General features: G+C 36.2%; 1 protein-coding gene across 1 annotated transcript in view; it reads right to left on the reverse strand.

The window, feature by feature from the left end:
- The window catches only part of LOC149776292 (sterol regulatory element-binding protein cleavage-activating protein-like), a 185572-nt gene that overhangs the window by 129939 nt on the left and 41923 nt on the right, over positions 1 to 13710 (reverse strand). Inside the window, exons 5-8 of the mRNA XM_089942747.1 lie at positions 13311 to 13445; positions 6191 to 6270; positions 4884 to 4998; positions 1130 to 1311 (exon numbers count right to left, since the gene is read on the reverse strand). Of these exons, the coding sequence (XP_089798873.1) occupies positions 1130 to 1311; positions 4884 to 4998; positions 6191 to 6270; positions 13311 to 13445 (512 nt within the window). The remainder of the gene's footprint in view (positions 1 to 1129; positions 1312 to 4883; positions 4999 to 6190; positions 6271 to 13310; positions 13446 to 13710) is intronic.

The raw sequence follows: 13710 nt of genomic DNA on the forward strand, positions 1-13710 counted from the left end.
TAAGCTAGCAATTCATAATGTTCGTAACTTCAGATGGTGGAGAACTCAATTTATTGTGCAGAAACCATTTTACTTCTTTAAGTCACCAGTGACCTTGACCTTTGACCCCATATCACCCAAATGGAGTTCTTCGTTACTCAAACTACAAGCCATCCACAGCGCTTAGTAACTGTAGATGGTTGATAACTGAAGTTATTGTGCAGAAAGTATTTTTCTTTTTTCTGTCAGTGACCTTCACCTTTGACTTTATGATCTCAAAAGTAACTGGGTCTTTCCTTATCACATGTGCAAGCCATTCTCACAGTTTGGTAACTGTTGATGGTGGAGAACTCAAATTATTGTGCAGAAACCTTGTTTCTTCTTTCAGTCACAGTGATCTTGACCGTTGATCTTTTTACTCTGAAATCAAATGAGTTCTTCTTCACCCCAAGCTTAAGTTGTTGTTGTCGGGTTTAACCCCTTTTTTCAGCACTCGATAGGCTATGCATGGTGGACAGTATTAATGGGGGAGTAAGAACCCAGGAAAACACCGGGAAGAACCACCGACCCATGAGAAGATACAGGCAAGCTTTCTCACACACCCAAATTGGCCGAATACTAGACTCGAACCCACGCAGACAGAGGTGAGATGACAGTGATCCGTAACGGAGAGTGCTTCAGACTACTCTGTCACCTGGGGCCCCCAAGCTTAAGTAATCTATAAAGTAACTGTGGATGGTGGAGAACTGTACTTATTTTCCTTTTAACTGCCATAGTGAACTTGACCGTTGGACTAAATTTTGACAAGCTATATCTTTATCCTGTGTGCTAGCTAAACATAAAGTGTGGTAACTGCTGATGGTTGACAACTCAATTTACTGTGCAGAAATAAGATTCATAATATATGGACAAGAAGACAAATCATGGTGGTCGTATAAAAAATGACAATTTGTAAACCTTGTGCATTTTTTTCGTACAATTATTACCAGTAACATAACACTCAAATATAGTCAATCTGTAAATCCAGATTTTTAACAAAATATAATATGTCATAGACAAATGTGATACTTCTAATTTGTTTTCAAATGAATACAAAACAGAAGTCCAGAAAGTATGTTAATCGGACTGAATGATTACAAATTTGACTTACTGACTGAGAAGTAGACGTAGAGCAGCAACACCAGATAGGTTACAATCAAAGGCGTATATTCCACAAACACATTGCTCTCCTTGTAATGAATGTTAACCACAAAGTCAACATGACTATTATTAACATTCTTTCCTGTCTCTGGATAAAGGTTTTCTAATCTGTTCTTCAGGGCATTAAATAAGCTGAATAAAGAAAACATAGAGTTGTATTAACATGCTTGTTAAAAAAATAAGTACATGTACAGACAGACAATAGTTCTGATTCTAATCTGTAATGATCTCAAAATTTAATTTTTTCACATATAAAAACTGGAAATATTACACAAAATTTCATTGAGCATGGAATGGTCATCCCAAATAGTAGATAACCATATTAAGCCATGAATGAATGATTAAAACTTACAACATGCCAGATTTTACATTGCTGACACATTTCTAACTGCATGGATCATAAGGATGATCACTTGTTAACTTTTTTTGAAAATTTACCTTGTTACATAACAATAGCCTTGCTCAGTTCTCTGTTGATATTCACCGCTCTGGTGGCATAGTGGCCAGAGCATCTGCCTTGGATGCGGGAGGTCATGGGTTTGATCCCCGGCTGAGTCATACCAAAGACTTACAAAAATGGTACTAACAGCTTCCTCCCTTGGTGCTCAGCATTATGAGGTTAGTGTTAGGACTGGTCGGCCTGGTGTCAGGATAATGTGACTGGGTAGGACATCACGCTACATGTCTGTGACATGATGCCCCAATGCTGGACATCACTATAAACTACCACACTACAGACATCATAGCGATATGACTGAAAAATTGTTAAAGCTACATTAAAAATCTAAATCACACACACACACACACACACTGTTGATATTCTATCTATCGACTCTCACCGGGCTATAAAATAAGAGGGAGGTCATCCTCTAGATAACGTCAGCCAAATCCAATTAACCACCCCTCTTACTAAGAGGGCAATGTTACAGATGGTCTAAAATCCCTACAAGCGAAACACTATGTCATAAGGGATGGATGGTTTAAAACCCCTACAAGCAAAAATTCTAGATTCTTGTGAAAACCTAAAGATATAATAAATGATTGGAGTTAATAAGAAACTCTGTTTTGAATAAAGTATTATTAAACAGAGAAACAATTTTAATTACTTTTTCTAACTGAGATATTTTTTTACCATATATCCTCATCTGTAAGTTGACCTTTTCTGCTAAAAAAATGATTATGAATGCAGAATATGGGATGTCTTGTAAGAGAGATATAGCAAAACAATTTCAGATCTGACCTTAAAATAATGACTGTACATCTTGTGGCACTTTAAGTCTTGGGACAACCATAAGTATTTTCAAAAGTAATTCATAAGAACCTATAAATGTTGGAACATGAAATTATAGCAATTGTTTCATGTCATAAGTTTTGGGACATCTTGAACATTTTTGTTCTATTAATCAATCAATGTAGTAAAAATACAATAAAGATATTTCAGAAATAATGCTTTGAAAACAACTGTAATACTGTCAAAACTCTGTTTTAGTTTGTTTTATGTTACCAATCATAACCATTTAAACAGATATGGTAATTGTGCTAATATTATACAGTAAAAGGGAATTAAACATCAAAGTACTCAGCCACAAGATAAAATTCCCTCTTACCCATATCAGTTTCAGGGTTTAAACACTTATGGTAACTGGTTAGAAATGCTGTCAGAAAACAAAAGAAACATCTACCATTATGAAAGAAAGAGGCATCAAAATAACCAGTTTGTCAACATTTGTATTTTTAGGTTCAAGCTTTCATTTAAACTCACTTATCCCAATTTTTTATTTTTTTCCCACTTTTTTGAATATCCATCCTAGGACCGGCAATTAACCTAGTGTTTTGAGTTGCTAATTAGATAAATATTACCGTATTCTTTTAGCATGTGAAAGCAGCATTGCTTTGTTGTCCCCAGTAGACAATCTGCAGCACTATTGTTGTTTTTATGTGTAAAGTCTATAACTAGTGTGCCATGAATTTGATACTTGTTCAGTGCCATGTTGAGTCCGTCTACATAAATAATGGTCCAGATTAGTGTTCTATCATTTACAATGTCCTTTGACAGATATCATACATTGTAAATTGATAAAATTAGGTACTTTCCCCAATATGGTGAAAAGAAAACATAATGCATATAATGTAGCATTTAAGTTAAAAGTTATTGACTTAGCAGAAACAAAACAACACTAGAGCTGCAGAATGTAAATTTGGTGTGTCGGACAAACATATATATGACTGGCACAAGAAAAAAAATCAGTTCTAGTTGAAAGTGCCAGGCATCTTAAGAAAATTCAAATAATGGAAAGCCTTTATGCAAACTGGGAGTTTGATTTGAATAAGTGGGTTCTAGAACAGTGTGTTTTGGGTTCATTTGATGCAGTCTGTGAAACATAAATTACAGCCACTTCAAACATACGAAGCTGTGATCCCTGATGGTAGCACATTGGTCCTACAACCACTGGAGATGTTTGCCTAAACATGCCAATTAAGGCAAATGTGTTAACATTGGCACTAGTAGATTCTAGATGGGCCAAAAGAATTTACAAAGGCACAAAATGTGATGCATCCAGTGGGTGTGTAATGTGTGGGAGGAAATTCCAAATGAGATGTTGGTCAAATCATTTAAGAAATGTGTATTTCCAATAAAATGGAATGGACAATGACTAATGAACTCTTCAGTTATTTACATCGAGATAAACCAATACCAAAGTAACAACAGACGATAGTAAAGACAAAGAATTAGAATTTGATGAGGAATCAGATGAGGAATCCATGTTGGACGATGTTTACGATGACCAGATGACTGGAGGAATTCAGAACTTTATTTGGATGATGAAGAGGACTTCTAGGGCTTTGAACCATATGATATCAGTGATATTTACAGGACTTTACTTTGTTTTTTATAATCATTTTGGAATTATTATACTATGAGATACTGTGAATTGCATCATTCTGGATTACAATTTTATATCAAATAGTCAACTCAATAATACAAATATATTTATTCTATACTGGTTTTGCCTTTATTTGTCCTATCTGTTTGTCTATCTATCTATCCAGTGTTAGCTGTTTATTTTTCCCCAAGTGCAACTCCAACTCACTGACCACATCACCCCTTGCACACAGATTTGACTTGCCAAAAAACACCTCATCTTATAGGAGGGTCATAAAGAAATTCTCTTTTTGCAGCCCTAAAGGGGGGGGGGGGATAAATTGTTAGTTGAATCAACTTATCAGTGAATACATATGTATCAAGATCATATATTTTAGAATTTGATATATTCATGTTTTAATTAGGCAGAATTATGTATTTTATTATTTTATATAACTAATGTTCATTTTTTGCTGAAATAAAGTCACCAGTTGCAATTATTGTTATTACTTTGCACATATTTAGCCAATTAGGCAACCTTGAACCAGGATTACCTGTTCAAATTTTGTTCACTATGAGCAATGAGGCTACCCTGCTGATTACTGATAAATAGACATTCCAGTAGATTTTTTTGAAGTGTGCTGGTCAAAGGATTGCAGTTAGATGATTTTGTTTCCAGAAACAAAATGTGACCTTAACCTTTATACCATATGATAAAGGTAAATGAAAGCAGGAGAAATACAACATTTGTTATTAGTTACCAACCTCATGCACAGTAAACCCAATTTTACAACAAAACTTTTCTGTTCTGGGAGCGGAAGGCAACTGTTGTAACATATACCTTTGATCATAGGCTTTCAAAACAGTGGTGATGGCAAAAGTAATAGTTCTTTGCTTGTTTCGAATAAAGTAGCGACTAATGCCTGTCTCTTTCCAAGGGACTCCAAACAGAAAATCTGAAATTTAGAAGATTTTATTCAAGAAAGAGATTATGATTTGCAAAAATACTGCACTGAAAAATTAAAACACAAACATCACTTAAATGGGCCAACATTTTTAAAGTATCAAATTCATTTCGAGTAATTCTTGATCCTATTATGTAATCATGTATTGTCTTCTAAAAACTTCACATCCATTGTTGCATCATGGATCCAATATCTGTCCTGGAAAGTTCAGGATGGCTGCCATAATGTGTCATAAGGAAAGGCACATGGCTTTCATTTCTTTGGAACAATAAAGCCATATTTGTGTTGAAAGTGTCATTGAAAACTAAATAATCAGTATCCAATGCTTCACTCTTGGTTCATGAAATAAAACTATTTGTTTTCAAATCGAAAACCTAGAGTGTTAAATGGCCTTTGTTTTTATGCAAGGTTGAAATATAGAAATATCAATAACAACTGAGTAACACTTGACTGAACTATGTCTTTTATATTTAAGTTTCAAAGAAAAGCAAGTTATCACCAATGGATTCTAATTTATGGTATAAAACATATCTAAGAATTGAAAAATATGTGACTAAACATGAATATTTCTTTACACAAAATTGATCTCTGTAGTAAGTGACTAATGAAAACAAAAGTCTATTGACATTTACCACTGGGGGGTGGGTAGGCAAAAGGCCAACTTTTTTAAATAAATCCCAGTAAGTGGAGAAATGTTTGCATACAAGAACTTATCAAGTTGAATCACAGACAGACAGACATACTGAAACATGCAAACCAATGAAAATTGTGAAGAACTGCTGGAGAATAAAAATTTTCTTACTTAAAAAAGATGAGATAAACTAAGGAATAAGTACATGTATATAGATTATGTATGTGCTAAAATCACTATTCTGTTTTTTTTCTAGAAATTCACAAAATCTGAGTTTGTTATAAATCGGTTCCAATAAAACTTTGTATGCAGTAGCACTGAATACATTAGTCTCCCTAAAAAAGAGTTATGTGGTGGAACACCATTCTATCAATAAATCATATCAATACGGTGCAGAATGCTAGCCTGTATTAACAGATCATATACACTGTGGAACACTGCTCTGTATCAAGAAATCATAAATACACTGTGGAACACTAGCCTGTATTAACAATGCATTCAAGTATGGTGTGAAACACCAGCATGTATAAAATCAGCTATAAAAAAAACTACCTTTAATGGTTGGTGGAACTTCCAGGGCTTGACTGTAACGTTTGTGAACTGTCCTCAGAATCTCTTTGTCCTGCAGAAACCTGGATACAGACATCACTGAATTACTGAAATAACTTGACTAATGTAAGCCTAGTGCCCACCTTAAGGGCATCAGCACTGGAATGATGATAAGAGTCATGCCATAGCAGCTCTACTTTATAGGAGAAAATTATGAATATTTATGTAGATGCCAGCTCCTTTGCTGTCTCACTGTTCAGAAAAAATCTTCCGTTTCTTTCATAAGATCCATCTCTTGAGAAATGGTTTTGATGAATTAAAAACTGAACTTCATATTTCACAGGATTCATGAGATAATGAAACTCGAACATCAATTACATACTGCATAACAAACTGAATGACATTCATGCATAGTGTTCAATTTCATGAGGGGGCCCCGAGTGGCCAAGTGGTCTAAGGCGCTCTCCGTCATGGATCACTGCCACCTCATACCTGCGTGGGTTCAAGTCTCAGATTCAGCCAATGTGTGTGTGAGAAAGCTTGCCAGTAGCTTCTTGAGGGTCGGTGGTTCTTTCTGGGGATTTCCCGGGTTCTTCCTCCACCATTAATACTGGCCACCATGTATAGCCTATCGCGTGCTGAAAAATGGCGTTAAACCCCAAAACAACAAAAACAAAATCAATTTCATGAGGTTATAACATCGATTACATACTGCATAACAAAGTGAATGACATTCATGTATAGTGTTCAAGTTCAATTCTCATAATTAGGAATCGTCATAAAAATAACAGTGAATCTCAACAAAATAAATAACTATAGTTTAATCACTGTTTACAATTACTATCTAAGAAAGGGTAAATGAATACATAAGTAGTTCCTTTCTGGTATTATGAACTAATAACTTCAAGTTTTCTTTTTCATGATCCGATTTAAAACAACCTAAAAGCTGTCATTATTGTTACTAGGTTTAATGCCATTTTTCAGCGCATGATATATTGTGTCCTGTATATTTGGTGGAGGAAGAACTGGACAAGATCCTGGGAAGAACCATTGATCCATGAAGGCAAGTGGCAAATATTTTCTCACATGTCCACACTGGTTGAGCCGATACTGGAACTCAGACAGAGGCGAGATATACCAGTGATCTGCCAAGGCAAGCACCTGATACCACTTGGCCACCCTGTGCTAAAAATGTTACTTTTATTGTTCATTTAGTTACTTATCACCTTCAGACTTAACTTTACTTAATGTCCCATTAAAGTTCAAACAACTTAATGTAATCTTAACATCTATTAGATGGTATGATCACTACTAAAAACATTTTATTTTCTCGCACAGAGACCAAAACAGCAGGCAACTGAAGAAGCACTTACGTCAAGAACAACTTGCCCTGTATAGTATTAATGTACTGTCTCAAAAAAGTCAAAAGGCACCTTCAGCATGGCACTTTCCAAGATTTAGCAGCCCTGGGCATAGAGTTTTCTCAGGGGCCTCTTTAAGATTTAGAAAACCTTGGGCATAGAGTTCTCAGGAGCCGCTTTAAGATTTAGAAAACCTTGGGCATAGAGTTTTCTCAGGGGCCTCTTTAAGATTTAGAAAACCTTGGGCATAGAGTTTTCTCAGGGGCCTCTTTAAGATTTAGAAAGCCTTGGGCATAGAGTTTTCTCAGGGGCCTCTTTAAGATTTAGAAAACCTTGGGCATAGAGTTTTCTCAAGGGCCGCTTTAAGATTTAGAAAGCCTTGGGCATAGAGTTTTCTCAGGGGCCTCTTTAAGATTTAGAAAGCCTTGGGCATAGAGTTAGGTCAGATAGAAGCATCTTTAAGATTTAGAAAACCTTGGGCAAAGAGTTAGGTCAGATAGAAGCATCTTTAAGATTTAGAAAACCTTGGGCATAGAGTTATCTCAGATTGGGGCCTCTCTAAGATTTAAAAAGCCATGGGCATAGAGTTAGGTCAGATAGAAGCATCTTTAAGATTTAGAAAGTCATGGGCATTGAGGTATCTTAGATAAATGGATATTAACCCCTACATAACAACCCATCTATTTTTCAAGATTTTAAATTCTAGGGAAAAGTCATGACATATTATTGATTCATTCTTTAAATAACTAAATATAACTGTTGTGGCCTTCACACAATAGAAATGTCTAAAACTATTACAGTATGCCAAATTTGCATTTTTATAACTATGACGATCATTGCCATTGTGTTTTCTAATTTATTGCATTTTTATTCCATTTTATTTCAAATTGCAACTGTTAAGGCAGAGAGTAGTAGAAATACAACTCCTTACATACAATCTGAAGATTTGCTTCTCTGATTTTCATTTTCCAGGTCAATGTTCCATACGTGTGATCTTAACTACAATCTATCAGTTCCTTCCCTGAAGATTTTCATTGTTTGCCTAACTGGCTCTCTCTTCAACAGATTCTTCTCTCAAAGATTTTTCCTGTTTGCCAAACTGGCTGTCACTACATCCTTCCCTGAATCATTTTCCTTGTCTGCCAACTGGCTGTCACTTCAACAAATCCTTCCTTGAATTATTTTCCTTGTCTGCCAACTGGCTGTCATTTCAACAGTTCCTTCTCCATAAGATTTTCCTTATTTGCCAAACTGGCTGTCACTTCAACAACTCCTCCCTTAAATATTTTCCTTGTTTGCCAACTGGCTGTCACTTAACAAATCTTTCCCTTGAAGAATTTCCTTGTTTGCCAACTGGCTGTCACTTCAACAGTTCCTTCTCCATAAGAATTTCTTTGTTTGACAACTGGATGTCACTTCCATAGTTTCTTCCCTTGAAGATTTTCCTTGATTGTCAGCTGTCTGTCATTTCAACAGAACCTACTGTGCATCCTACAGGATAAATTGTGCAACAAGACCTGTTCACTGCTTGTTGATATTAATGCATGGAATTTGTAATAATTTGCATGTGATTGAGCTATACATGTATAGAATTTGGAATAATTTGCCTGTGATTGGGCTATAAATGCATAGAATTGTAATAATTTGTCTGTGATCAAGCAATAAATGCATGGAATTAGTAATAATTTGCTTGTGACTGGGTTATAAATGCATGGATATTGCAATAATTTGCCAGTGATTGGGCAATAAATGCATGGAGGTTGTAATAATTTGCCTGTGATTGGGTTTAAAAAAAGAATTTTTCAGCCATATCATAAGCTGTTACACATGCTTACTCTTTACTTGTACTTTCAGAAGATGTTTTATTTCGTCACATACTGTCACAGCAGCTGCAATACTCTACAATATAAGCTGTACCTTGCAGGAATTAGATTCCATTACCTACAGGCTGGGCATAGTAATCCTTTCCAGGAGTCCAACAGGCTAAAGTGTATACTTCATGGAATAAAAAGGAACATTTCAAATAGTAAGCCCAGATTTCCTATCACATGTACATACAGGATGGTGGTGCAGTTGTCAGCTATGTTAAGTGAGGGAGTATTTTCATCAGATGTGGATTTGTCACTGCTGTGCATGTGTCTGGTGGCATTTTTATTATTCTTGTGATGTGATGAATTCAGTTTGATCACTGCAGAGCATTTCTTCATGCAACTACCTGAGGATTCAAGATGTGACATTTTCAACAGACAAATCTATGTTTATACTGACCTTGCCATCTTCAAACAATGGACCCATTTGGTGCTGGTGTCAAGATTTCATTCTTTCAGAACTTGTGGATGTGTCCTGTGTCATGTATGGCGCAGTATTTGAGTCAGTGGCAGCAAGATGCTTTGGCTGGAGGTCATGGGGCAAATACTCCTTTATTTGTGAATTCCATGGGCCAGCCGTTTAATAGGGAACTTTTTCTGTCATATTTGAAGCTCCTGCTGGCACGCATGGGGTATGATGAGCAAACCTTTTCTGATCATTCATTTCATTTTGGAGCAGCCACAACTGCAGCTACAGTTGGTACAGAGACCATCTAATTAAGACTTTAGGATGGTGGTCTTCGTCATGTTATATGCACTATATCAGAGTTCACCCTAACCAAAATCTTTCTGCTCAGGAACAGTTGTGTACATACATTTAGTATCATGTGCTTTGTACACCAGTCCTTCCAAATGGATCTTCACATTCCAAACTGGCATCGTCTTGGGGGCTCTCATTTGGTATATTTTAATATCAAATTTAATTTGGCATTTTTCCCCAACTGGATACTCATCAGCTATACTAATAACATAAAGGTCAAACCCATTAAACACATTTCTTTGACAGTTTTAAATAGGAAACAATATGAATATTTTCTTCATGCTGGGATCAGCCTAGCTCTATTCCAAGAATCTGGGATCAACCTAGAATACACTCTTATGTCGGGATCAGCTTTGCATAGATATAGTTAAGATGGGATCAGCCCAGAATACATTAGCATGCTGGGATCAGCCAAGCACATAGTTTACTTAAGCTAGGATCAGCCCAGAATACACTTGAATGCTGGGATCAGCCTAGCACAAATTTTACTTGAGCTGAGATCAGCCTAGCACAGTCTACAGAAGCTGGAATCAGCCCAGATTACACTTTAATGCTGGGATCAGCATAGCACCAACTATTCTTGAGCTGGAATCATCCCAGGATACACAATATTGCTGGGATCAGCCTAGCACAGATTTACTTGATGATGGGATCAGCCCAGAATACACTTGAATGCTGGGATCAGCCTAGCACCAATTCTACTTGATCTAGGATCAGCCCAGAATACACTATGAGTAGCCCCCACAGAGAGAGCCAACTATTTTTAAATATTTAAATTAAGTATTGATGTTATTTTAGTTATGAGTTTGAAGTTGTAGAATATTGGTAGTAATGAATAGTGGCATGTTTGAGAGAAATTAGGGAGACAGTGAGTGAGAGAGACAAATGCATATACTCATGTATCCTATATTTCTTATAATGCATGTAATCTTTTCTATACAATTCAATAATGTTTTGTTGTGCATAAATGCATGGAGTTTGTAATAATTTGCCTGTGATTGGGCTACAAATGCATGGAATTTGTAATAATTTGCCTGTGATTGGGCTATAAATGCATGGAATTTGTATCAATTTTCTTGTAATTGGGCTACAAATGCATGGAATTCATTATAATTTGCCTGGGATTGAGCCATAAATGTATGAAATTTCAATAATGTCTTCAGGCTTCATTTGTAAATGTTCTGTAGAAATCGTATTGATTGAGATGTACTTGCAAACATTAAACTTACACATGAAAAGTATGAAATGTCGATATTTAAAATGTTTTGCATTGCCCTTTGAACATAGAAACCACATGATAGTTTATAATGATCTAATAATCCAAATGCATTTCACCTGGGTCACATCCTAGCATGACCCAGGTTGATCAAAATTCACATCTTGTTCAATCAATCAATCCCTCTAAAATGAATTTTACATAAAAATAATAACAATGAAGTCATTTAATTAACAAAATGAAAAACAAAAGACTTAACACCATCTTGAGGCTAATAAGTTCAATACAAGACATTTCAAACTGCAGTCACTGTTAAGCCATAGGAAAAAATTGTTTCAGCTGGACTGCAAAAAGAAGGGGTCCCCCACGAATCTGTCCTGAATTCCTCTGACCTAATATCTCTGGCTTCCTCCCTTCTGCTTCCTCTCCCTAGCCATGAAGGCCATATGAAAATATTAGTGAACTCTTTTATGTCAGCTATATGATTCTGTATTAATTAGCCACAATCTATGTTTATTTCCCACTAAATATCAATCTTCATGTGTTTAATCATTTTACAAGTCAAACAGAAAATGTAAACCTAATGCAATAGTCGAGGCATCCCATCACATTAAGAATGGACCACAATGCTATTTTACAGTGTCCTTTACCATTCTGAGAAGATATCAGCTGGAAAGGACCATAATGCTATTTTACAGTGTCCTTTGCCACTCTGATTAGATATCAGCTGGAAAGGACCACAATGCTATTTTACAGTGTCCTTTGCCACTCTGATCAGATATCAGCTGGAAAGGACCACAATGCTATTTTACAGTGTCCTTTGCCACTCTGATAAGATATAAGCTGGAAAGGACCACAATGCTATTTTACAGTGTCCTTTGCCACTCTGATCAGATATCAGCTGGAAAGGACCATAATGCTATTTTACAGTGTCCTTTGCCACTCTGATAAGATATCAGCTGGAAAGGACCACAATGCTATTTTACAGTGTCCTTTGCCACTCTGATCAGATATCAGCTGGAAAGGACCACAATGCTATTTTACAGTGTCCTTTGCCACTCTGATCAGATATCAGCTGGAAAGGACCACAATGCTATTTTACAGTGTCCTTTGCCAATCTGATAAGATATCAGCTGGAAAGGATCACAATGCTATTTTACAGTGTCCTTTGCCACTCTGATCAGATATCAGCTGGAAAGGACCACAATGCTATTTTACAGTGTCCTTTGCCACTCTGATAAGATATCAGCTGGAAAGGACCACAATGCTATTTTACAGTGTCCTTTGCCACTCTGATCAGATATCAGCTGGAAAGGACCATAATGCTATTTTACAGTGTCCTTTGCCACTCTGATCAGATATCAGCTGGAAAGGACCACAATGCTATTTTACAGTGTCCTTTGCCACTCTGATAAGATATCAGCTGGAAAGGACCACAATGCTATTTTACAGTGTCCTTTGCCACTCTGATCAGATATCAGCTGGAAAGGACCACAATGTTATTTTACAGTGTCCTTTGCCACTCTGATAAGATATCAGCTGGAAAGGACCACAATGCTATTTTACAGTGTCCTTTGCCAATCTGATAAGATATCAGCTGGAAAGGATCACAATGCTATTTTACAGTGTCCTTTGCCATTCTGATCAGATATCAGCTGAAAAGGACCACAATGCTATTTTACAGTGTCCTTTGCCATTCTGATCACATATCAGCTGGAAAGAACCACAATGCTATTTTACAGTGTCCTTTGCCACTCTGATAAGATATCAGCTGGAAAGGACCACAATGCTGATAAAGTATCAGCTGGAATAGTGCAACTAAATATTCTATAAATCTGCTTGAAATGCATAGTCATTATCTAAAGATAATACAAAAAGAGGAACAATCTACAAAAGTCAAAGCCAAAATATGTCCTACTTTTGCTTGTTTCCATGCCAGAAGTTGGCTGGGGATAAGGTCAGACATGAATACTGAGGTAGCAGATCCAAGTGTTTGTTCTTCACTTTCTCCATTACCCGCAGGCAAAGGTCTGTCAGTCCATAGGAGCCACTCCTGTAAGTCATATTATTTTTTCATAAAAATACCCAGCTAATTATAATAATCAAAGCAATAATTTTTTTTTAAAATAACAGAAAAGTAACAAGAGCTACAAGTGGACCTGAGATCATTCTCCTTGTCTGACATATAAAAAATAACCAATGAGAGAACAGGTGGTCAAGAAATCTGGGTCAGTATGGTCCTTACTGTAAAACATATTTCAATACTATTGACTGTATGTTTCATGAAAACAATTATTTCATGGTTCCTGTAACAACAG

This window comes from Sinohyriopsis cumingii, chromosome 18, assembly GCF_028554795.1.
Source record: "Sinohyriopsis cumingii isolate HCF-2022 chromosome 18, ASM2855479v2, whole genome shotgun sequence".
Taxonomy (NCBI): Eukaryota; Metazoa; Mollusca; class Bivalvia; order Unionida; family Unionidae; genus Sinohyriopsis; species Sinohyriopsis cumingii.